The 27373-nt window shown below is 35.3% G+C and overlaps 1 protein-coding gene across 1 annotated transcript in view; it reads right to left on the bottom strand.

Annotated features, from left to right (window-relative positions):
- The window catches only part of SEPTIN14 (septin 14), a 64732-nt gene that overhangs the window by 22458 nt on the left and 14901 nt on the right, over positions 1–27373 (bottom strand). The window contains exons 5-6 of the mRNA XM_039238108.1: positions 14378–14564; positions 11830–11991 (exon numbers count right to left, since the gene is read on the bottom strand). Coding sequence (XP_039094039.1) covers positions 11830–11991; positions 14378–14564 — 349 coding nt within the window. The remainder of the gene's footprint in view (positions 1–11829; positions 11992–14377; positions 14565–27373) is intronic.

Raw genomic sequence — 27373 nt, forward strand, 5'->3', positions numbered from 1 at the left:
GTAACTATCAGGTTTTGTTTTTTTTTTTAATGTTTTATTTATTTCTAGGAGAGGGAGAGAGAGAGCGAGAGAGAGAGAGCGAGAGAGAGAGAGCGAGAGAGAGAGAGAGCGTGAGCAGGGGAGGGTCAGAGAGAGAGGGAGACACAGACTCTGAAACAGGCTCCAGGCTCTGAGCTGGCAGTCAGCACAGAGCCCGACGCGGGGCTCGAGCCCAAGAACCACCAGATCATGACCTAAGCGAAAGTCGGACGCCTAACCGACTAAGCCACCCAGGCACCCCCCCCCCCCATCAGTTTTTTATAAATAGTTAAGAGTCTGTTTCTTAGCTCCTTTCTCTCTCTCTTTTCCTTTGCTCATTTGTCTTATTTCTTAAATTCTACATATGAGTGAAATTTTATGGCATTTGTCTTTCTCTGACTTATTTTCCTTAACATTATACTCTCTAGTTTCATCCATGTCATTACATATAGCAACATTTCATTCTTTTTATGGCTGAATAATATTTCATTTTATATATGTACCATATCTTCTTTATACATTCATCTATTGATGGATACTTGGGTTGCTTCCATAATTTGGCTATGGTAAATAATGCTGCAATAAACATAGAAGTGTATGTATCCTTTTGAATTGGTGTTTCTGCATTTGGGGGGTACAAACCTAGTAGTGTGATTGCTGGATCTTAGGGTAGTTCTATTTTTAACTTTCTGAGGAAACTCTATACTGTTTCCCCATTTTGTTTCTTAAATTACACTTTTATTTTTGCTTCCATTTACAGGGTAAATGTTTTTTCATACCTCCACTCTTAATCTGTGTGTGTCTTTAGGTCTAAAGTCTTTTGTAATCAATATATAGAGGGGTCTTGCCTTTTTATCCATTCAGTCATCTTATGTCTTTGAACTGGAGTATTTAATCCACTTACCATTAAAGTGATTATTGATAAATAGGTGTTTAATAAACAGTTGTTACTTATTTTACAGTTGTTTTTATGGTTACTCTCTGTTCCTTCCCTCTTCTCTTGCTTTCTTCCCTTTCGGTTTGATGGTTTTTTTTAGTATTATTCTTGGATTTCTTTTTTGTTTTTATCTAATATAGTTTGTGATTTTTGTTTAGCATTAGGTTTATATATATAACATCTTAAGTATATAGTAGTTTATTTATTTATTTAATACAAATTTTTAAAAATGTTTTCTGAGAGAGAGACAGAGTGTGAGCAGGGGAGGGGCAGAGAGAGAAGGAGACACAGAATCAGAAGCAGGCTCCAGGCTCTGAGCTGTCAGCAGAGCCTGACATGGGACTTGAACTCATGAATGGTGAGATCATGGCCTGAGCCAAAGTTGGACACTCAACCAACTGAGCCACCCAGGTATCCCAGTATATAATAGTTTATATTAAGTTGATGACCACTTAAGTTTGAATCCATCCTAAAAGCACCAATTTCTATTCCCCCTCCCACATGTTATATATTTTTGATGTCATACTTTACACGCTTTTATAGAGTGAATTTCTTGACTCATTTTTTGTACATAGGATCCTACAGCTTTTAAGTAGAGAAGGTAGAATTGAAGTGTCAGTCTAACTATTAAGTTTAATTTTCGAAATATGGCTTGATACATTAGATATTTATTATCATGAATAATTTACACAAAACTTAGTCATTTAGTATTGCCCTATTGCCAAAATGGCAGAAATATAGTATAGCATTTCTGATTCAGTCCCCATCTACCTGTTTCTGAGACTAAGTCTCTGGGAGTTGCATTTGCAAGATAAGCCTCCCTTCTACCATTCAAGCTCTATTTATGTAATAAAAGCTCTATCTTGGTTAGACAAGTCTTGGACAAGACTCACCATCCTCACCTTGGGTGTAAGGAGATAGCTCCAAGACTAGTGAGGTGAGCAAAATGACCTCAGGCTGCTGCCCCTCCCCACTGAGAACTCCCCACTGAGAGTAGGCTCACACTAAGGAAATAAAATGCTAATGTCCCCGCATCCAATTCTATATCTCTGTTTCAGAAATTTTTCTTGGAGAGAGAAGTAAGACATAAATCAAAGGACATCTAATCTCTTCCTAAATGAGCTCATTTAGTTTGCAGCTGCAGTAGAGAAAGAAAAACCTAAGGGCACTCAAGAAAAGTAGAGCAGGGACACCTGGGTGGCTCAGTTGGTCAAGCCTCCACTTCGGCTCAGGTCATGATTCCCTGGTTAATGACACTCCCCCACCACCCCCTCCCTGTCAGGCACTGGGCTGACAGCTCAGAGCCTGAAACCTGGTTTGGATTCTGTATCTCTCTTTCTCTCTCTGTTCTCCCCTGCTCACACTGTCTCTCAAAAAATAAACAAATGTTTAAAAAATTAAAAAAAAAAAAAAAGAAAAAGAAAAGTAGAGCAGACCTCTGGTTTCCTTTGTGGCATGTAAAGAGTTTGCAGGTTATCATTTCTGTCCAAACACCAAGAAAAAAGTTGAACAAAGTAAATAAAACTAGAAATCAATAGCAGAAAAAAACAAAAAAGAAAACCCACGATTATGTACAAATTAAGTTACACATTCAATCAATGGATGGATGTAAAAAGAAATTAGAACTGCCTTCAAACAATCAAAAGAAAACACAAATTTATGGAATACAGCCAAAGTACTGTTAAAAGAAGACTTTATGGCTGTAAATATATTTAAAATTAAGAAATACCTCAAATCTACAATCTCATTTTACAGCTCAAGGAAGTAGAAAGAGGACAAATAAAACCCAAACATAGCACAATGAAGGAAATAATAAATACTAGATAAGGGTATATGATATAAATAAAAGAATAATAATAGAAAAAAATCATAATTCTTTCTTGAAAATATTAACAAAAATGATCAGTCCTTAGCTAAATTAATAAAGAAAAAAGAATACTCTAATAGAATCTGAAATAAAAGGAGAGACATTACAACCAATGTTACAGAAATAACAAATATTATATACAAACCAAAGAAAAATGGTTTTTCAAAGATAAATAAAAAGATGATCAAAATTACTAATCATCAGAGAAATGCGTATCAAGACCTCAATGAGATATTTTACGCTTGTCAAAATCATTAGAATAAAAAAAAGAAATGAGAAGTGTTGATAAGAATACGGAGAAAAGGAAATCTGATGAACTGTTTGTGGGAATGTAAATTGGTCCAGCCACTATGGAAAACAGTATGGAGATTCCCCCAAAAATTAAAAATAAAAATACCATAGTATCCAGTAATTCCCCTATTGGTATTTACCCTAAATAAATGAAAACACTAATTTGAAAAGGAATGTGCACCTTTATGTTTTCGCAGCATTATTTACCATAGCCAAGACATGGAAACAGTCTTAAGTATTTATCCATAAATCCATGGACAAAGAAGATATGATGTGTGTGTGTGTGTGTGTGTGTGTGTGCCAAAATTCCTGATGAATATTGACGCAAAAAAAAAAGTAAACAAAGTACTAGGAAATGGAATTCAACAGCATATTAAAAGATCTGTCCATAGAAACTTGGCAAGCCAAAAAGGAGTGGCAGAATATATCCAATGTGCTGAATGGGAAAAAAATATGCAGCCAAGAATTACTTATCCAGCAAGGCTGTCATTTGAATAGAAGAGATAAAGAGTTTCCCAGACAAACAAAAACTAAAGGAGTTCATGAGCACTAAATCAACCCTGTAAGAAATTTTAAGGGTGACTCTTTGAGTGGAGAAAAATACAAAACAAAATAAAAGAGACCAAAAGCAAAAGACTAGAAAGGACCAGAGAACATCACCTGGAAACATCAATTCTACATGCAGCACAATGGCACTAAATTCATGTTTTTTGATAATCACTCTAAATGTAAATGGACTAAATGCTCCCACCAAAAGACATAGGTATCAAAATGGATTAAAAAAAATAAGATCCACCTATATGCTGCCTACAAGAGACTCATTTTAAACCTAAAGACACCTGCAAATTGAAAGTGAGAGAATGGAGAACCATCTATCATGCTAATGGATGTAACCACTACATGAGACCTATAAGAAATTTTAAAGGGGAATCTTAGAGTGGAGAAAAAAAAAATAAGACCAATGTAACAAAGACTATAAAGGACCAGAGAACATCATCAGCAATACCAAATGTATGGGTAACACAATGGCACTAATTCATATCCTTCAATAATCACTCTGAATGTAAATGAACTAAAGGCTCCATGCAAAAGACATAGGGTATCAGAATGGATTAAAAAACAAAGTCCATCTATATGGTGCCTACAAGAGACTCATTTTAGACCTAAAGACACCAGCAGATTGGAAGTGAGGGGATAAAGAAACATCTATCATGCAAATGAATGTCAAAAGAAAGCCACAGTAGCATATTTGTATCAGACAAAAAAGACTTTAAAACAAAGACAGTAACAAGAGACAAAGAAAGACACTATACAATCATAAAGGGGACAATTCAACAAGAAGATATCACAATTGGAAATATTTATGCACCCAACAAGAAGCACATAAATATGTCAAACAGTTAATAACAAATATAAAGGAACTAACTGATAATTCTACAATTATACCAGTTGCCTTTAACACTTACATTAATGAACAAATCATCTAAATATAAAATCAACAAGGAAACAATGACACACTAGAATAGACAGGTTTAACAGATACATTCAGAACACTCCATCCTAAAACAGAAGAATACACAATCTTTTCAAGAGTACACAGAACATTCTCCAGAAGAGATCACATATTAAGCCACAACAAAAACCTCAACATATCAAAAAGAGCAAAGTCATATCGTACATCTTTTTTGACCACAACACTGTGAAACTAGAAATCAACCACAAGAAAAAAATCTAGAAAAACCACAAATACATGGAAGTTAAGTAATATGCCACTAAAAGATAAATGAGTCAATCAGGAAATCAAAGAGAAAATTTAAAAATATATAAAGAAAAATGAAAATAAGAACACAACGATCCAAAATCTTTGGGATATGACTAAAGCAGTTTTAAGAGAGAAGTTTATACTAATATCAGGCCTGCTTCAAGAAGCAAGAAAAATCTTAAATCTTAAACAACTTAACTTTGCACCTAAAGGGGCTAGGAAAAGGAAAAAAAAAAAAAAACCCAGCAGAAGAAAGGAAATAATAAAGATTAGAATAGAAATAAATGATATAAAAACTTAAAAAAAGAAAAAGAGAAAAGAACATATCAATGAAATCAGGAGATGGTTTTTTGAAAAAAAAAAAACAAAACAAAAGTAATAAACCTTTAGCAAGACTCATCAGAGACAGAAAGAGAGAGAGAACCCAAATAAAATTACAAATGAGAGAAGAGAAATAATAACTAACACCACAGAAATACAAACAATTGTAAAAGAACATTATGAAAATGAAATGGTAAAAAATTGGACAACCTAGAAGAAATGGATAAATTTCTAGAAACATAGAACCTACAAAAAAAAATTGAAGTAGGAAGAAAAAGAAAAATTTTTCTTTGTATTAGTGTATTCTTGTTTTTGTTTTTAGTTTATTTATTTATTTTTAATTTAATTTATTTTTTAAATTTACATCCAGATTACTTAGCATATGATTTCAGGAGTAGATTCCTTAGTACCATTTAGCTATAGAAAGCTTATGAAAGGAATTGAAGACACAAAAAATTGGAAAAATATTCCGTATTCCTGGAATGGGAGAACAAATATGTTAAAATGTCAATACTACCCAAGGAATCTACATATTCAATGCAATCTCTATCAAAATAACACCAGCATTCTTCACAGAGCTAGAACAAACAATCCTATCATTTGTATTGAACCAGAAAAGACCCCCATAGCCAAAGCATTCTTGAAAAGGAAAACTGAAGCTGGAGGCATCACAATCACGGACTTCAAGCTGTATTAAAAAGCTGTAATCAACAGGACAGTATGGTACTAGCACAAAAACAGATACTCAGATCAATGGAACAGAATAGAGAATCCAGACATAGACCCACAAACATACGGCCAACTAATCTTTGACAAAGCAGGAAAGAATATCCAACGGAATAAAGACAGTCTCTTCAGCAAATGGTGCTGGGAAAACTGGACAGCAACATGCAGAAAAATGAACCTGGACCACTTTCTTACATCGTACACACACATAAAAAGTAAACTCAAAATGGATGAAACCTAAACATAAGACAGGAAGCCATCAAAATCCTAGAAGAGAAAGCAGGCAAAAACCTCTTTGACCTTGACCTCAGCAACTTCTTACTCAACTTTATGGAGGCAAGGGAAACAAAAGCAAAAATGAACTTTTGGGAACTCATCAAATTAAAAAACTTCTGCACAGCGAAGGAAACAATCAGCAAAACTGTAAGCCAACTGATGGAATGGGAGAAGATATTTGTAAACGACATATCAGATAAAGGGTTAGAGTCCAAAATCTATAAAGAACTTATTAAACTCAACACCCAAGAAATAAAATTTGAAGAGACTGATTACTAGCAAGGAAGTTGAATTACTGAATCAAAAAGCACTCAACAGACAAAAGTCTAGGACCAGATAGGTTCACAGGCAAATTCCACCAAAGATTTAAAGAAGAGTTAACACTTAACCCTCTCAAAATATCCTCCCCCCCAAAAAAAAAAAAAAAAAAAAACAGAAGAGGAAGGAAAACTACCAAATTCATTCTATAAAGCCAGCATTACTTGTAACACCCAAAACTAGTTAAAAACACAACTGAAAAAGAGAGCTACAGGCCAATTTCTCTGATGAACATACAACAATCCACAATAAAATACAAGCAGACCAAATTGAACATTTATAAAAATCATACACCATGATCAAGTGGAATTTATTCCTAGCATGCAAAGGAGATTTAATACACAAATCAATCAAGGTAATACATCTCATCAATATGATAAAGTATAAAAATCACATGATCATTTCAATAGATGCAGAAAAAGAATCTGTCTAAAAACAACATGATAAAATCTTTCAACAAGGTAGATACAGAGTAAACATACTTCAACATAATAAAGGTCACATATTAAAAACCCACAATAAATATCATACTCAATGGGGGAATAACCAAGAGAGTTATTTCTAATAACTTGTCAGGAACAAGATAATGATATCCACCCTCACCACTTCTATTCAAAATAGTACTGGAAGTCGTAGCTACAGCAATAAGACAACAAAAAGAAATAAAAGGCATAAATATCAGTAAGAAAGCAGTAAAACTTTCACTATTTGCAGATAACCTGATACTCTATATAGACACCTGAAAGACTCCACTAAACAACCACAAGAACTGATAAATAAATTCATAAAGTCGCAGGATACAAAATCAATGTACAGAAATCCGTTGCGTTTCTATATACTAATAATGAAGCAGCAGAAATAGAAATTAAGAAAACAATCCTATTTACAATTTAACCAAAATAATAAAATACCTAGGAATAAAATTAACAAAAGAGGGGAAAAAAACCTATACTTTGGAAACTATAAAATGTTGATGAAAGTAATTGAAGATGGCATAAAGAAATGGAAAGACATTCAATGGTCATGGATTGGAAGAACAAGTATTGTTAAAATGTCTATACTACCCAAAGCAATCTATACATTTAATGCAATCCCTATCAAAATACCAATAACACTTTTTATGGAACAGAACTAGAATCAATGATCCTAAAATTTATATTGGACCCAAATAGCCTAAGCAATATTAAAAAAGAAAAACAAAATTGGAGGTATCACAGTTCCAGATCATGTTATTCTACAAAGCTGTAGTAATCAAAATGATATGGTACTGGCACAAAAATAGACACAAACATCAACAGAACAGAATAGGAAACCCAGAAACAAACCCACAATTATATGGTCACATAGTCTGACAAAGGAGGAAAGAATATACAATGCAAAAGGATCGTCTCTTCAACAACTGGTGTCGGAAAAAGTGGACAGCTATATGCAAAAGAATGATACTGGTCCACTTTCTTACACCACGCACAAAAACAAATTCAAAATGGACTAAAGATTTAAATGTGAGACCTGAACCATAAAACAAGAAGACACCACAGATAGTAATTTCTCTGATATGAGCCATAGCAACATTTTTCTAGATATGTTTTCTGAAGCAAGGGAAATAAAAGCAAAAAATAATCTAGTAGGACTACATCATAATAAAAAGCTTCTGCATGGGCACGTGGTGGCTTAGTCGGTTAAGCTGCTGACTTTGGCTCAGGTCATGATCTTGTGGTCCATGAGTCTGAGCCCCACGTGGAGCTCCATGCCGACAGCTCAGACCCTGAAGCGTGCTTCAGATTATGTGTCTCCCTCTCTCTGCCCTTCCCCTGCTCTCTCTCTTTCTCTCTAAAAAATAAATAAACATTAAAAATAATATTTAATAAAATACAATTAAAAAACAAAAAGCTCTGTACAGCAAAGAAGACAATAAAACTAAAAGCCAAGCTACAGAATGAGAGAAGATATTTGCAAATGACATATCTGCTAAAGGGTTAGTACCCAAATTATATAAAGGACTTATAAAACTCAACTCCCCCAATAATCTAATTAAAAATGGACAGAATAGGGGCGCCTGGGTGGCTTAGTCGGTTAAGCGTCCGACTTTCGCTTAGGTCATGATCTCGCGGTTCGCGGGTTCGAGCCCCGCGTCGGGCTCTGTGCTGACTGCCAGCTCAGAGCCTGGAGCCTGTTTCAGTCTGTGACTCCCTCTCTCTCTGACCCTCCCTTGCTCACGCTGTCTCTCTCTCTCTCTCTCCTAGAAATAAATAAAACATTAAAAAAAAATTAAAAAAAAAATGGACAGAATATATGAACAGACATTTCTCCAAAGAAAACATCCAGATGTCCAACAGACACATGAAAAGATGCTCAACATCACTTATCATCAGGGAAATGCAAATGAAAATTACAATGACATATTATCTCACACCTGTCAGAATCAACAAGTGTTGACAAGAATGTAGAGAAAAAGGAACACTTGTACACTGTTGGTGGAAATGCAAAGTGATGCAGCCACTGTGGAAAACAGTACAGAGGTTCTTCAAAAAGTTAATCATGCTTCTCAGTAATCACACTACAAGGTATTTACCAAAGGAATACAAAAACACTAATTCAAAGAGATATATGCACCCCAATGTTTATAGCAGAATTGTTTACAATAGCCAAGGTTTGAAACCAGCCCGTGTCCATTGATTGATGAATAAAGAGCAAGTGGTAGGTATGTAGATAGTAGATATATGATAGATGTATGATAGAGATATACATACACACACATATACATATATACAATGGAATATTTTCAGGCATAAAAAAAGAATGAAATCTTGCCATTTGCAAAAACATTGGATGGAGCTAGAGAGTATAATGATAAGTGAAATAAATCAGAGAAAGACAAATACCATATGATTTCGTTCATATGGGGAATTTAAGAAACAAAATAAATAAGCAAAGGGAAAAAAGAGAGAGCGAGGGGAAGAAACCAAGAAACAGACTCTTAATTATAGAGAACAAGCTGATGGTTACCAGAGGAGAGTTGGGTAGCAGATGGGTTTAGTAGGTGATGGGGATGAAGGAGTACACTTGTCCTGATTAGTCCTGGGTGATGTATGGAAGTGTTGAATCAGTATATTGTACACCTGAAGCTAATATAACACTGTTCAATATACTGAAATTAAAACAAAAACTTAATTAAAAATAATAAAATAAGGGGCGCCTGGGTGGCTTAGTCGGTTGAGCGTCCGACTTTCGCTTAGGTCATGATCTCGCGGTTCGCGGGTTTGAGCCCCGCGTCGGGCTCTGTGCTGACTGCCAGCTCAGAGCCTGGAGGCTGTTTCAGTCTGTGACTCCCTCTCTCTCTGACCCTCCCCTGCTCACGCTGTCTCTCTCTCTCTCTCCTAGAAATAAATAAAACATTAAAAAAATAATAATAAAATAAAATAAAAATTAAAAATTTTTTGTGTGATGTAGCCAAAGCAATGGCTAGGTGGAAATTTATAGCCATAAATGCCTATAAAGAAAAAAGATAGCTTTTAAATCTACACACTAACCATTCATTTTAAGACACTTAAAGCAGGCACAAAATAATACTGATTAAAATGGGAGTTAATAACAAAAAGAATAGTAAAATATAGAAAAATCAAAGAAATTTAAAGTGGGTTCTTTTGAAAAAAACCCTGAAAACAAAGTTGACCAAACTTTAGCTACATCAACCAAGATTAAAAAGGAGAATCAAATTATTAGAAACAGAAATGAAAGAGACACATTACTACCAATATTGCAGAAATAAAAATAATTATAAGTGAATATTATGAACAACTGAACACCAACAAAGTAGACAACTAAATAGAATGGACATGTACACATTTCTCCACTGAAGGTATACAAATACCAAAAACACAAGAAAAGATGCTTAACATAAGTAATCATTAGGAAAATTCAAATCAAAACTACAATGAGATGCTACTTCATATCCATTAAGATTCACTATTTAAAAAAAATAAAAAATTACAAGCATTAGTTAGGATGTAGAGAAACTGGAATCCTTGAACACTGTAGCTGATAATGAAAAATAGTGCAGACACTTTGGAAACAGTATGACCGTTCTTAAAAAAATTAAACATAGAATTACCGTAAAATCTAACAATTCCACTTCTTGGAATATATTTGAAGTAATTCAAAGAGACATTTGTACATCCATTAAAGGACAAATATTGTATAATTCTGTTTTCAGGAAGTACCTTGAGTAGTCAAATTCATAGATAGAAAGCATTTTGGTGGAAGGAAAGGGTAATGTGGAGTTACTGTTTCTTAGATATAGAATCGCAGTTTTGCAAGAAGAAAAGGGTTCTGTAAATGCATAATGGTGATGGGAGCACGAAAATGTGGATGTATAATACCACTCCACTGTACACTGTAGAATATTTATGATGGTAAATTTCATGTTATGTGTATTCTACCATAATTTTTAAACTCTTAGAAGAAAACATAAATATTTATTACCTTGGATTTGGCAAAATATTCTTAGGTATGACACCAAAAATACAAGTAACAAGAACAAAAATAGATAAATTAGACTTCATCAAAATTAAACCTTTTGTGTTTCAAATGATAGCAAAAAGAAAGTGAGTGAGGAAATGACCAACAGCTTGGAAGAAAATACTTGCAAGCCATATTTCTCAGAAGGAACTTGTATCCAGAATATATAAAAAACTTACAACTCAATGATAAAAAGACAAAACCTCAATTAAAAAATGGATTCCCTCCCCCCCCCCCATTTTCCAGATCCTTAAAAAAGGATTTGCTTATAAGCAAACATTTCTCTTGGGAAGATATACTAATAGCCAATAAGTACACGAAGAGACCAAATATTATTAATTTGATTCATATGCTAATTCCAGAACAGATAAATCTGCATAGAGAAAAGTTGATTAGTGGTTGCTTGGTGTTGGTGGAGAGGAGGTCTGACAGGTAGGAGAAGAAGGGAAGGGACGGGAAGGGAAGGGAAGGGAAAGGAGAGAGGAAGAGAGAGAGAGAGACAGAGAGGGGGAGAGAAAGAAAGAAAGAGAGAGAGAGAGAGAGAAAGAAAGAAAGAAAGAAAGAAAGAAAGAAAGAAAGAAAGAAAGAAAGAGAGGAAGGAAAGAAGGAAGGAAGGAAGGGGAAGGGGAAGGGAAGGGAAGGGAAGATTTCTCACAATATATTTTGGGGGAAAATACCTTATTTAAAGTCTCATTGTCAGACACTGGTGACAATTTATTACTAATATTGTTACTTATAAATTTAATTTTTATTCCCACACAAAATAGAATTGATATTCAATAGTTAGAAGCTTACATTCATTGAGGAATTCACCTGAGCTGTAGTTTCATCATCTGTTGGAAACTGATATATCTGGATGCCGTTACTGACTAATTCAGTCATTATTTTACACTTGAATTTCTGTAAGTCATTTTTAGAAATTGTATCTGCTTTGGCAATCAATGGTATAATGTTCACCTGTAAATAAAGAAGCAAACAAAATCTCACCATTAAGGATTTGTTGTTAATCCTAGAATTTTTTCAGTCAAAACCTTACTCTGACAATAAAGTTTTACAACTAGATTAAAAAAAAAAAACCTACCATACCTTCCTCACAAAATTGCTTTCCAAAATCATCGGTACTTTTAAAGATTAATCTTTTCTCAGAATTCAGGTTTAGAAGTTTCAAATTTATTTTCTCAAACTTTCTTAAACTTTCAACACATTTGGAGTTAGTAAAATAGAAGTAGTAGAATAAAATAGTCCATTTAACTCATTATCAACTTGATTTCTTATTGAGTGCTAAAAGATAGAAGAGACCTTTCATCAAAACTATATACGAGATTTATTTTGTCCTTCTACCTGACATTCATTTGCATTACCTTCTCCGTAAATTCATCTTAATCAATATCCCATTTTCACAGATCCTTGATCTACCTACATGTCTTTGCAGATGTATTTGCTTGTATTTTCCAAAGACCACCTACAAATAATCGACCTTTTTTTTGTTACCATACTCTAAAGGCTGAATGTATATATATATGTATATGTATACATATATGTAAGGTATATAAAATCTTGCTCACAAATTTGTAAAAAAGCATTATTTTCATATTGCATATTGAAGGTTGAAATTTTATTCATAAAGTTTTCTTCATAGTTCTACAATATGATCTCCCTGTCTCCATGCATTTACATCCTAATAATTAAACTTTGTAGAAAGTAAAAATATGTAAAATTCTAAAATATATTTTATTACTTTTAAAATATGATATTTTATTAAATCATAGCTATGCAATGTCAAGGTTTGTGATATAGTATAAAAGCATAAAAGTCAGTTCTAGGTATATTGTTTTTGTTTTAGATTCTTTAAAGTACAATTTTTAAAAAACCTAGGGCTTCAATATAACACTGATGTTCAAATTTTTATCTAACTTGAGCATTTTAAATAGTAGTTTCCACAGTAAAAAGCAGATAACTACTAAGATAGATTTAAGTCTAACATAAATATCTTGGATCCTATTGCTGAGAAAGCTATCCTCTAATTATAGTAAATCCTTAACATATAACAAATGGAAATTTTCCATGTTAATTCATTGGGTGTTCAGATTTGAGGAATGAAAGTCTCTCATTGCAGAAGAGAACTGAGCAACCTAGATTAGAAGACAACAGACACATAGGCACAGTTACCCACCCCTTTATATAATGTTCTTGCAGAAAAAAATAGCAATTTTCTATATCTGGGAATTTCTTGATGATAATAGCTACCCATAAGGTTAAAAATAAAACTTTGTGTCCCAGGCTATTGAATATACTAGTAATAAAGAAATTGAGGCAGTTCTTGATTTTAAATAAAAATCTAATTCTTTTAACAACTTGGTGACAAATATGATTAGGTACAAATTTTCCAGTTTGAACAATATATAGCAAAAGTCAGGCCTTCTTTGATAAAAAGAAATGAAATTTTAGAAGTTCTCTCTACAACTTCATAAAGTACAGAAAAGAATCTCATGAAATAAGTTTCTTTCATATGTGTATTTACCCTCTCTTGGAAAAAATATGCATGTACATATGCATTCTGAATCCTCTCTGTTTGGATCACTAGCCAGAATCATGAAAACTTCATGTTTCACACAATCAATGGTATCAGGCAAGCGTTAATGGGATTGTTTTACAGTAATAAAGAATAAATTCAAGTTTAAAAATACAGGCAAATTATCACAATCTTTGTGATCTTTAATCACAAAAAAACCTTTAAATTTTTATTTTAATATTTTTTAACCTGTATCTTATTTTTCTAATACCTAATTAAATTTATCTGGAAAGCAAACTAAGGTTGAAATTGATCAAATGTTATTATGCGTTGAATGCATCATCTCTCCTTCAATGCACATTTTGAGGTCCTAACACCCAATATCTCAGAACAAGACTATATTTGGAGACTCTTTAAAGAGGTGATTAAGTTAAAATAAAGCCATTAGAATAGGCCCTAATCCAATGTAACTGGTATCCTTAAAAGAAGAAGAAACATAGACATACAAGAAAAAGACATCAGATATGTGCACAGAGGAAAGATCATGTGAGGATACAGCGGGAAGGTGGCCATTTATCACTCAATAAAAAAGGTTTCAGAAAAAAATATCTTGGCAGCATCTTCATCATGGACTTCTACTTTCCATTACTTTGAGAAAATTAATTTCTGTTGTTTAACTTACTAAGTCTGTAGTATGTTGCAATGCTATCCCTTTTAATATATTAACCATATTAAAAAAGAATAAGTTCTTGTATGCAAATACCTTCAAATCATATATTATCACAAAATAGTAGCCAAATCCTGACAGGTTAATGGATTTACCTAACACACCTTATTGTCAATGTTCTTCATAGTTAATAGATCAAGGGACTTCAAAGAATGTCCTGTAGGTGAAATGAAGTAAAGGCACACATGTATACGGGAATCATGGTAGTTTATGAAGGAACGTTTAATTTTCAATTCCTCTTGAAGATAGGCCTCAAACTGAGCATCTACATATTCAACTATAGGTTGGTAGCTGAAAAAAAAAGGTTATTTCAACAGATTAGTATCGAAGATTAATAACATCTATAGTCTGTCTTATCACCATTTAATAAATAGCTGATAATGGGGGAGCTTGGGAAGATGACCTAATAGGAGGACCCTGAGCTCACTGCATCCCATCTTTACAAATAGATATTATCTACATTCAAGTCAATAAACCAGAGAGTGATCCAAAGACTGGAAGAACAAACTCCACAACTAAATATAGAGAAGAGGCTGCATCTGAAAGGATAGGAAGGTCAGAATGATGGAGGAAGACAGCCCACAGGAGGGAGGGAGCTGCATATGCAGAGAGGGCAGAGAAATAGGCCCTTGGACCAGGGAGTTCACACAGGGAAGACAAATCCCCATAAAGTTTGGCTTTAAAAGCCAGAGGGGCTGAATTCCATGAGTTTGCATAACCAGTGGGACTTGGAACCTGGAGCTTTAACTGCTAGCTGGCTCAACACTGGGCAAGCCCAAAGGGCTAGTGATAGCTGTATCATTGCCCTTAAAGACACAACAGCCTGTGCAGAGAAGCAATATAAAAAATGGAAATTTACCCAACACCAAGGGCAAACAGGAGACATAGCTGTTTATACTTATTTCAGAGCATGTTGGGGGACTTCACAAAAGACAAAGCAGATGGCAGGTGCCACTTTGCTCCCCCAACCCCCAACATAAACACAGGGCCATCTGCAGGAAGCCAAGCTGCACAGACACTAGCTAACTAACTTGCTAGCAATGTGCCATGCCCACAAGTTCTCCTGAGGACACCCACACTCCAAGCCTGCTAGTCTCAGCCCCAGGCCCAGGGAAAATTTTGTCAAGCTGCATATAAGCTCTGCTCAGCTTGGTGCACAGCCACCACTACACACCTGACCAACCCACGCCCAACTATCACCATATGCTGTGCCCAGCCTCATACAATTTCCCACCGTAAACCCCAGACCTCAGATGCCCCAGCACTCTGAGAGATCCAGAATAGGACTAGTGGCACAGGGCAAATTGCTGAAACTGCCGCTCCACCCCCAAGGTCCCCAGTGGGCACAACCCCTAAGAGCTGCCCTGTCTGGGTCTCACTAATGCTACAGAGAATAAACACAGTCCACAACAGACAGAGAGTCAGTGCAAGATGACTAAAAGGAAGAGTGGTTCAAACACAAAAGCAGGATGTAAGCAGCACACAGGATATTCTCCTGAAGTACCAGGTTCTGGTGCATAGGAGACACCGCACAGCAAGCCACTTCAGGACCTCTTCTTCATAAAGGCACTACTTTCAAGAGCAAAGGACGTAGCTGACATTCTCAACACACAAAAACAGAACAGAGAGGCAGACAAAGGAAGGAGACAAAGAAATTTACCCCAATTGTAAGAATAGGACAAGGCAATAGCCAGATAAAAGTGTGGGCAGATAAAAGGAACATGCCTGATAGAGAATTTAAATTAATGATTATGAGGATTCACTGGAATTGAGAAAACAGTGTAGGACATGAGTGAAACTCTTAATAAAGATATAAGGAACAAAGAGCAGAGATAAAGGGCACAATAAACTAAATAAGAAATATGCTAAATGGAATGAACAGCAGGATGGAAGAAGCAGAGGAACAAATTAGTGACCTAGAAGATATAGTAATGGAAAGTAAGCAAGCTGAACAAAACAGAGAAAACGAATTATGCAAAAGGAGAATAGACTTAGGAAGCTCAGTGACTCCATCAAACATGATAACATCCAAAGTATAGGAATCCCAGAAGAAGAAGAGAGAAAAAAGAAGACAAAATTTATTTGAAGAAATGATAGCTGAAAACTTCCCTAATCTGGGGAAAAAATACACCTCTCCAGATCCAAGAGGCACAGAGAACTGCCATCAAAACCAACAAAACCATACCAGCAGCAAAACATATTGTAATTAAATTGGCAAAATATCATGATAAAGAACAAATTTAAAGAAGCAAGACAAAAGACAGTAACTAACAAGAGAAAGTCCATAAGACTAGCCGGAAATTTTTCAGCAGAAACTTTGCAAGCCAGAAGGGAGTGGCATGATATATTCAAAATCCTAAATGGGAAAAATCTGCAGCCAAGAATACTCTATCCAGCAAGGCTATCATTTAGAATAGACGGAGATATAAAGAATTTCCCAGACAAAAATGAAAGGAGTTTGTGACCAATAAACAAGCCCTGCAAGAAATATTAAAGGGGACTCTTTAACCGGAAAGACCAAAAGTGGCAAAGACAAGAAAGGATCAGAAAAAAACCTCCAGACACAATGACAAGTAGGAAAATGGCACTAAATACAGATCTATCAATAATTACTTTGAAAGCAAATGGACTAAATGCTCCAATCAAAACACAAAGAGTGAGAATGTATTAAAAAAACAAGACTCACTTATGTGCTGCCTATAAAAGACATTTTATGCCTAAAGTCACCTGCAGATTGAAAGTGAGGGGAGAGGGGTGCCTGGGTGGCTTAGTCGGTTAAGCGTCCGACTTTCGCTTAGGTCATGATCTCGCGGTCCGTGGGTTCGAGCCCCACATCGGGCTCTGTGCTGACTGCCAGCTCGGAGCCTGGAGCCTGTTTCAGTCTGTGACTCCCTCTCTCTCTGACCCTCCCCTGCTCACGCTGTCTCTCTCTCTCCTAAAAATAAATAAATAAAAAAAAAAGAAAGTGAGGGGAGAGAGAAACATTTATCATGCAGATGGATGTCAAAAGAAAGCCAGAGTAGCAATACTTCCATGGGAGAAACTAGACTTTAAAACAGACTGTAAAAAGATACAAGAAATGGCACTATATAATCATAAAAGGTGTAATCCAACAAGAAGATATAACAATTATAAATATTTATGCACCTGACATGGGAACACTCAAATGTGTGTGTGTGTATGTGTGTGTGTGTGTGTAATAAACATAAAGGAACTAATCAATAATAATACCAAAATCATAGGGGACTTTATTACACTCCAATTACATCAATGGACAGATCATGTAAACAGTAAATCAATAAGGAAACAATGGCTTTGAATGACACACGACCAGATGGACTTCACATATATATTCAGAACATGCCATTCTAAAATAGCAAAATACACATTCTTTTCAAGTGAACATGGAACATTCTCCAGAATAGGTCACATATTAGGTCAGAAATCAGGCCTCAACAAATATAAAAACATTGAAATCATACAATGCATCTTTTCCAACCACAATGCTATGAAATGTGAAGTCAACCCAATGAAAAAATCTGGCAAGAGCCCAAATACATGGAGGATGAACAACATGCTACTAACAAATGAATTGATCAAACAGGAAATCAAAGAACAAATAAACAAATACATGGAAACAAATGAAAATGAAAACACAATGGTCCAAAACTTTTGGGATTCAGCAAAAGCAGTCCTAAGAGGAAAGTATATGGCACTATAAGGCGACCTTAAGAAGCAAGAAAAATCTCAAATAAACAACCAAATCTTATACCTAAAGGAGCTAGCATAAGGGCAACAAATGAATCCTAAAGCCAGAAGGGAAATACTAAATATTAGAGCAAAAATAAATGATAATAGAAACTAAAAAAATTTTTAAACAGATCAATGAAACCAGGAGCTGGTTCATTGAAAATTTTAATAATATTGATAAACTCCTGGCCAGACCTATCAAAAAGAAAAGATAAAGGACCCAAATAAATAAAACCACAAATAAGAAAAGAGAAATAACAACCAACACCACAGAAATACAAACAATTATAAGAGAATATTATGAAAAATTATATGCCAACAATTGGACAACCTGGAAGAAATGGATAAATTCCTAGAAACATATAAACTACCAACACTGAAACAGGAAAAAATAGAAAATTTGAACAGATATATAACCAGCAAAGAAATAGCAACAGTAATCAGAAAATTCCTAACAAATCAGGGCCAAATGGCTTCCCAGGAGAATTCTACCAAACATTTAAAGAAGAGTTAATACCTATTCTTCCCAATTTATTCCAAAAATAGAATAGAAAGGAAAACCTCCAAACTCATTCTCTGAGGCTAGCAGTAGCCTGATACCAAAATCAAATAAAGACTCCACTGAAGAAGAGAACTACAAGGGAGGGGACAAGATGGCAGAACAGCATGGAAGTTTTTTGTGGGTCTCTTGTCCCTGAAATATAGCCAGATCAACACTAAACCATCTTGCACATCTAGAAAACTGATTTGAGGATTAACACAACAATATGCACAACCTGAACCACAGAACTTGGCAGGTACGTGGTGCAGAGAGGTGAACTGAGGGAGAGAAAAGCCGCTGAGGGCAGGGAGCCGTTTTTGTTTGTGGAGAGAGGATGGAGATGGGGTGGGGGGAGAGTATGGGAAAAGCACACCCTGAAAGTAGCTGGAGAGAGGGGCGCCTGGGTGGCTCAGTCGGTTAAGTGTCTGACTTCGGCTAAGGTCATGATCTCATGGTTTGTGAGTTCAAGTCCCACATCCGGTTCTGTGCTGACAGCTCAGTGCCTGGAGTCTGTTTCAGAGTCTGTGTGTCTCTCTCTCTCTGCCCCTCCCCCACACGTGCTCTGTCTCTCTCTGTCTCAAAAATAAATAAAAAACAAACAAAAAAATAAAAAAATAAACTTGTCCTTTAAAAAAAAAGTAGCTGGAGAGAAAAAGGGAGAGTAGAAACAGCTGCAAGGGACTGAACAAAAAAGTGAGAAAGGAGAAAGTAGAGGGTTTAAATTCCATTAAGACTCTACAAACAGGTGGAACACATAGTCTGAAACTGCAGCTCTATACTTGGCAGTGCTCTGGGGGAAAGGGCAAATCCCTGGAAACAGAAAGCAAGGTCCCAGGGGTCCTTGGGTCACATGGGGAGAGCCAGTTCCCTGCTGGGAGGACATTTGGTAGATGCAGTGCAGCCTCCACAAAGGCAAAGTTCCCGGTGGACCCTGGAGAATGGCCACATTCGCTGGTGTTAGAGTGAGGACATTAAGGCTGAAGGCTGGTGCTAGATGTATGTTGTAATTTTCCATAATCCCTGAAACATTGCTGCTACATGATCACACAAACTTTTTCTGCGGCAGACTGGCACATGGCCACAGTCACTGGGCATCGGGAGTGGCAGTCTCACAAACATTCCTGGGGATGGACAGCACCTGGCCGTTGCTCAGTGAGAATCTCACCCATAGGGTCAGATTGGGTCATAACCACAGTCCCTCAGAAGCAAGGAGTTGGGAAACAAAAACCCATCTGAGATAAAACTCAGGAGGGAGATGCCACCTGGCAACCTGATGGGTTGGTCACAGAGGGTGCAGAAGCAGGGAGTGGACAGAAAGAGACAAAGGAGAGGTTGCAGGTTAGGGAGAGCACAGAGTTCTGATAGGAGACACTGGGTAGCTGGATGACATTGTTTTCACCCCTCCAACATATGCGCATGCTCGCCCACATGCGTCACAACAATCCACCCCAGTAAGCTAGGCAGCGCCATCTAGTGGAGAACGGAGCCATTACACTAAGCCCTGCACAATTGGGCCAACTGCCCTCTTGACACAGAAGTCTTTCTGCTTTCTTAGTTTACTGACAATAAAGTGCTTCATAGTTTGACTTCTAGGGAAAACTGGATGTAATTTCAATTGTATTTGATTCCGTTCGCTGGTCCATCTATGTAATTTTTTTTCCTTTTCCTTTTCTTTCTTATTCTTGAATATAGAAAGAGAATTTTTTTATTTTTATTAAGAAGATTTTTCCTTAATTTTTCCTACTATATTTTTTACCTTTTTGTAAAATTCTATTTTATTTCCACCATTTCATTTTATTTATATTATTGTATCCATTTTTTCAAATTTTTAAATGTTTTCCTTTTTTCCCCCCTCTCTTTTCTTTTATCTTTCCTTTTTTTTCTCTATCTTGTTCAACAAGACCAAAACATGCCTAGGATCTAGCATCCTTTATTTGATTTCTTGTGTTGTTTTTAATTTTTAATTTTAATTTTTTTACTTTATTAATTACTTTTCTTCCTTCAAAATGGTGAAAGGAAGGAATTCACCCCAAAAGAAAGAACAAGAAGAAATGACAGCCAGGGGACTTAATCAACACATATACAAGCAAGATGTCTGAAACAGAATTTAGAATCACAATAATAAGAATACTAACTGAGGTTGAAAATAGATTAGAATCACTTTCTGTGGAGATAAGAGAAGTAAAAGCTAGTCAGGATGAAATAAAAAATGCTGTAACTGAGCTGCAATCCTGAATGGATGCCACAGTGGCAAGGATGGATGAAACAAAGGAGTGAATCAGTGATACAGAGGACAAACTTGTGGAGAGTAATGAAGCGGAAAAAGAGGGAGAGTAAGGCAGAAGAGCACGAAATAAGAATTAGAGAACTAAGTGACTCATTAAAAAGGACTAACATCAGACTCATAGGGATCCCAGAAAATGAAGAGAGAAAGGGATAGAAGGTTTATGTGAGCAAATCATAGTGGAAAACTTTCCTAATCTAGGGAAAGACAAAGACATCAAAATCCAGGAAGTACAGAGAATTCCCATTAGATTCAACAAAAATCGACCATCAACAAGGCATATCATGGTCAAATTCACAAAATACTCAGGCAAGGAAAGAATAATGAAAGTAGCAAGGGGAAAAAGTCCTCAATCTGCAAGGGAAGACAAATCAGGTTCACAACAGACCTATTCACAGAAACTTGGCAGGCCAGAACAGAGTGGCAGGATATTCAGTGTGCTGAATTAGAAAAATATGCAGCCAAGAATTCTTTATCCAGCAAGTCTGTCATTCAAAATAGGAGCGATCAAAAGTTTCCCAGACAAACAAAAATTAAAGGAGCTTGTGACCACTAATCCAGCCCTGCAAGAAATTTTAAGGGGGACTCTCTGAGGAGAGGAAAAAAAAAAAAGATCAAAAGCAGCAAAGACTGGAAAGGACCAGAGAACACCACCAGAAACTCCAACTCTATTAGCAACATATCTTTCATATTTTTCAGTACTCACTCTAAATGCCAACGGACTAAACGCTCCAATCAAAAGACATAGGGTAACAGAATGGATAAGAAAACAAGATCTATCTATATGCTGTTTACAAAAGACCCATGTTAGACCTGAAGACAGCTTAAGATTGAAAATAAGGGGATGGAGAACCATCTGTCTTGCTAATGGTCACCAAAAGAAAGCTGGAGTAGCCATATTTATATTAAAAAAATCTAGATTTTGAAATAAAGACTGTAACAAGAAATGAAGAAGGGCATTATATCATAATTAAAGGGTCGAGCCACCAAAAAGGCATAACAATTATAAACATTTATGCTTCAAATGTGGAAGCACACAGATATATAAGTCAATTAATCACAAACATAAAGAAATTCATTGATAATAATACCATAATAGTAGGGTACTTCAACACCCCTCTTACAGCAATGGACAGATCATCTAAACAGAAAATCAACAAGGAAACAATGTCTTTGAATGACATACTGGATCAAATGGTCTTAACAGATATATACAAAACATTTCATCCTTTTTAAAAATTTTTTTTAATGTTTTTATTTATTTCTGAGAGAAAGAGAGAGAGACAGCATGAGCAGGGGAGGGTCAGAGAGAGAGGGAGATACAGAATCTGAACAGGCTCCAGGCTCTGAGCTAGTTGTTAGCACAGAGCCCGATGCAGGGCTTGAACCCATGATCGGTGAGATCATGACCTGAGCCGAAGTCGAACGCTTAACCCACTGAGCCACCCAGGTGCCCCCAGAACATTTCATCCTAAAGCAGTGGAATATACATTCTTTTCCAGTGCACATGGAACATTCTCCAGAAACGGTCACATACTGGGACACAAATTAGCCCTCAATAAGTACAAAAAGATCAAGATCATACCGTGCATATTTTCAGACCACAACACTATGTAACTCAAAATCACCCACAAGAAAACATTAGGAAAGATAACAAATACTTGAGACTAAAGGGCATCCTACTAAAGAAAGAATGGGCTAACCAAGAAGTTAAAGAGGAAATTAAAAAGTACATGGAAGCCAATGAAAAATGATAACACCAAGCCCAAAACCTCTGGGATGCAGCAAAGGCTGTCATAAGAGGGAAGTATATAGTAATCCAGGACTTCCTAAAGAAGGAAGGAAGGTCTCAGATACACAACCTAACCTTACACCTCAAAGAGCTGGATAAAGAACAGCAAATAAAACCCCAAACCAGCAGAAGACTGGAAACAAAGATTAGAGCATAAATAAATGCTATCAAAACAAAACAAACAAACAAAAAACCACAGTAGAACAGATCAATAAACCAGGAGCTGGTTCTTTAAAAGATTTAACACAATTGATAAACTCTTAGGCAGTTTGATAGGAAGAAAGACAGAAAGACAGAAAGACAGACAGAAAGACAGACAGACAAAGACAGACAGACAGACAGACAGACAGACAGAAAGAAAGAAAGAAAGAAAGAAAGAAAGACAGAAAGACAGAAAGACAGAAAGAAAGAGGAAAAGACCCAAATAACTAAAATCAAGAATGAAAGAGGAGATATCACAACCAACACTGCAGAAACACAAACAATAAGAGAATCTTATGAGCTATTATACACCAATAAAATGGGCAATCTGGAAAAAATGGACAAATTCCTAGAAACATATAAACTACCAAAACTGAAACAGGAAGAAATAGAAAATTTGAACAGACCCATAACCAGCAAAGAAATCTAATTAGTATTAAAAAATCTCCCAACAAACAAGAGCTCAGGCCAGAATGGCTTTCCAGGAGAATTCTACTAAACATTTAAAGAAGGGTTACCACCTATTTTTTTGAAGCTTTTCCAAAAAATAGAAATGGAAGGAAAACTTCCAAACTCATTCTATGAAGTTACCATTACCTTGATTCCAAAACTAGACAAAGACCCCACTAAAAAGAACTACACACCAATTTCCCTGATGAACATGGATGCAAAAATCTTCAACAAGATACTAGCCAACTGGATCCAACAATACATTAAAAGAATTATTCACCACGACCAAGTGGGATTTATACCTAGGATGTAGGGCTGGTTCAATATCCACCAAACAATAAATATGATACATCACATCAATAAAAGAAAGGACAAGAATCACATGATCCTCTCAACAGATCCAGAGAAAAACATTTGACAAAATATAGCATTCTTTCTTGATAAAAACCCTCAAGAAAGTAGGGACAGAAAGATCATACCTCAAGATCATAAAAGCCATATATGAAAGACTCACCACTAATATCATCCTCAATGGGGAAAAATTGACAGCTTTCCCCCTAAGGTCAGGAACATGACAGAGATGTCCACTCTCACCACTGTTGTTCAACATAATATTAGAAGTCTTAGCCTCAGCAATCAGAAAACACAAAGGAATAAAACGCATCCAAACTGGCCAGGAGGAAGCCATGCTTTCACTCTTCCCATATAACATGATACTCTATTTGGAAAATCCAAAAGATTCCACCAAAAAACTGCTTGAACTGATCCATGAATTCAGCAAAGTTGCAGGATATAAAATCAATGCACAGAAATCAGTTGCATTCCTATACACCAACAATGCAGCAACAGAAAGAGAAATCAAAGAATCAATCCCATTTACAATTGCACTAAAACTCATAAAATACCTAGGAATAAACCTAACCAGAGAGGTGAAAAATCTATGCACAGAACACTATAGAAAGCTTATGAAAGAAATTGAAGAAAACACACAAAAAAAATGGGAAAGTATTCCATGCTCCTGGATTGGGAGAACAAATATGTTAAAATGTCAATACTACCCAAAGCAATCAACATATTCAATGCAATATCTATCAAAATAACACCAGCATTCTTCACAGATCTAGAGCAAACAATCCTAAAATTTGTATGGAACCAGAAAAGACCCTGAGTAGCCAAAGCAATCTTGGAAAAGAAAACTGAAGCTGAAGGCATCACAATCTCGGACTTCAAGCTGTATTACAAAGCTGTAATCGTCAAGACAGTATGGTACTAGCACAAGAATAGACACTCAGATCAATGGAACAGAACAGAGAACCCAGAAATGGACCCACAAATATATGGCCAAATAATATTTGTCAAAGCAAGAAAGAATATCCAATGGAATAAAGGCAGTCTCTTCAGCAAACGGTGCTGGGAAAACTGGACAGCGACATGCAGAAAAATGAACCTGGACCACTTTCTTACACGATACACAAAAGTAAACTCAAAATGGATGAAAGACCTAAATGAAAGACAGGAAGCCATCAAAGTCCTCTAGGAGAAAGCAGTCAGAATCTCTTAAACCTCGGGCACGGCAACTTCTTACTCAGCACATCTCCAAAGGCTAGGGAAACAAAATAAAAAATGAATTATTGGGACTTCATCAAAATAAAAATGTTATACACAGTAAAGGAAACAATCAGCAAAACCAAAAGGCAACCAAAAGAATGGGAGAAGGTATTTGCAAATAACATATCAGGTTAAGGTTTAGTATCCAAAATCTATAAAGAACTTATCAAATATCAAATTCAACACCCCCCAAAAATCAAATAATCCAGTGAAGAAATGGGTAAAAGACATGGATAGACATTTCTCCAAAGAAAATATCCAGATGGCCAACTGACACATGAAAAAATGCTCAACATCACTCATTATCAGGGAAATACAACAAAACCACAATGAGATACCACCTCACACCTATCAGAATGGCTAACATTAACAACTTGGACAACAACAGATATTGGCAAAGATGCAGAGAAAAAGAATCTCTTTTGCATTGCTGGTGGGAATGGAAACTTGTGCAGCCACTCTGGAAAACAGTATGGAGGCTCCTCAAAATATTAAAAATAGAACTGCCCTATGACTGAACAATTGTACTACTAGGTATTTATTCAGAGGATACAGGTGTGCTGTTTCAAAGGGGCACATGCACCCCAATGGTTATAGCAGCACTATTGACAATAGCCAAAATATGGAATGAGCCAAATGTCCATTGACGGATGGATCAAGAAGATGTGATATATATATATATATATATAAAATATACAATGGACTATTGGAATGGATTAATAGAATATACAATGGATTATTGTATATATTATATATATACTATTGTGTATATACATATATATAATTCATACAATGGATTATTACTCAGCAATCAAAAAGAATGAAATCTTGTCATTTGCAACTCCATGGATGGAATTAGAGGATATTATGCTAAGTGAAATTAGTCAGAGAAAGAAAAATATCATATGACTTCACTCATATGATGAATTTAAGATTCAAAACAAATGAACATAAGGGAAGGGAAACAAAAATAATATAAAAACAGGGAGGGGAACAAAACATAAAAGACTCTTAAATATAGAGAACAAACAGAGGGTTGCTGGAGGGGTTGTGGGAGGGGAGATGGGCTAAATGGGTCAGGGGCATTAAGGAATCTACTCCTGAAATCATTGTTGCATTATATGCTAACTAACTTGGATGTAAACTTAAAAATTAATTAATTAATTAACTAACTAAAAAAGAAAATAAATGTTAAAAATGTGAATAATCTACACGCTTACTATATAGTCACCTTTCTAGTGAGATTTATTCTTTCACATGTTTTCTTATTGTTAATTAACACCCTTTCTTTTCAACTTAAAAAAATCCCATTAATATTTTTTGTAGGGCTGGGTTAGTGGTGATAATTAAAAATATGTGGAATTCCATATATATGGAATATATTATATATCATATATTATATATGGGATATTATATATTATATATATGGAATATTATTCAGCATAAAAAATAATGACATTTTGCCATTTGTGATAGGATAGAGGGAGCTAGGGAATATAATGCTAAGTGAAATAAGTCAGAGAAAGACAAATACCATATGATTTTATTCATATACAGAATTTAAGAAACAAAACAGATGAACAAAGGGAAAAAAGAGAAAGACACACTTACAAACTAAGAAACAGACTCTTACCTATAGAGAACAAATTGATGGTTATCAGAGGGGAGTGGTGTGTGTGATCAGGATTTTAAGGAGTCCATTTGTGATGAGCACAGAGTGTTGTTTAGAAGCATGGAATCATTATATTGTACACTTCAAATTAATATAATACTGCATGTTAACTAACTAGAAGTAAAATAAAACCTTAAAAATATAACATTTATAAATTAAATTTCCTGTCTTTTGTAGGCACAGCTCATAGTGCCCCAAAACAATTATAATAGTAACATTAGAGATCCCTGATCGTAAATCACCATAACAAATATAATAATGAAAAATTCTGAAATACTGCAAAAATCACCAAATGTTACACAGAGACACAAAGTCATCAAATGCTCTTGGAAAAACCAGGCTGATAGACTTGCTTCACACAGAGTTGCAATAAACTTTCAATTTGTAAAAAAAAATACATTAAAAAAACACAATATCTGACAAGCACAATAAAGTGAAGTCTAATAAAATGAGGTATTCTTGTACAAAGAAGAAGGTTAAGTATATAATAAAAAATTTACCAACACAGAAAACTCAGACTTCAGTATTGAGTTCTAATAAACATTTAAAGAAGAATTAACACTGATACTTAAAGTTTTCCAAAAGAATTAAAGAAAAGGGAAATTTTCCAAACGACTTTGAAGACCAGAATTATCCTGATATAAAAAAAATAACATGTCAATATCTCTAATGAACACAGATGCAAACTCTTTAATAAAGTACTTAGCAAAGTGAATTCTCAGCAAATTAAAAGGATCATATACGATGACTAGGTGGGATTTATCCTCAGAATGCAAGGATTATTCAACATAAGCAAGTTGAT

The sequence above is a fragment of the Hyaena hyaena genome, unplaced genomic scaffold, assembly GCF_003009895.1.
Source record: "Hyaena hyaena isolate Hyena2069 unplaced genomic scaffold, ASM300989v1 scaffold_135, whole genome shotgun sequence".
NCBI classification, from domain to species: domain Eukaryota; kingdom Metazoa; phylum Chordata; class Mammalia; order Carnivora; family Hyaenidae; genus Hyaena; species Hyaena hyaena.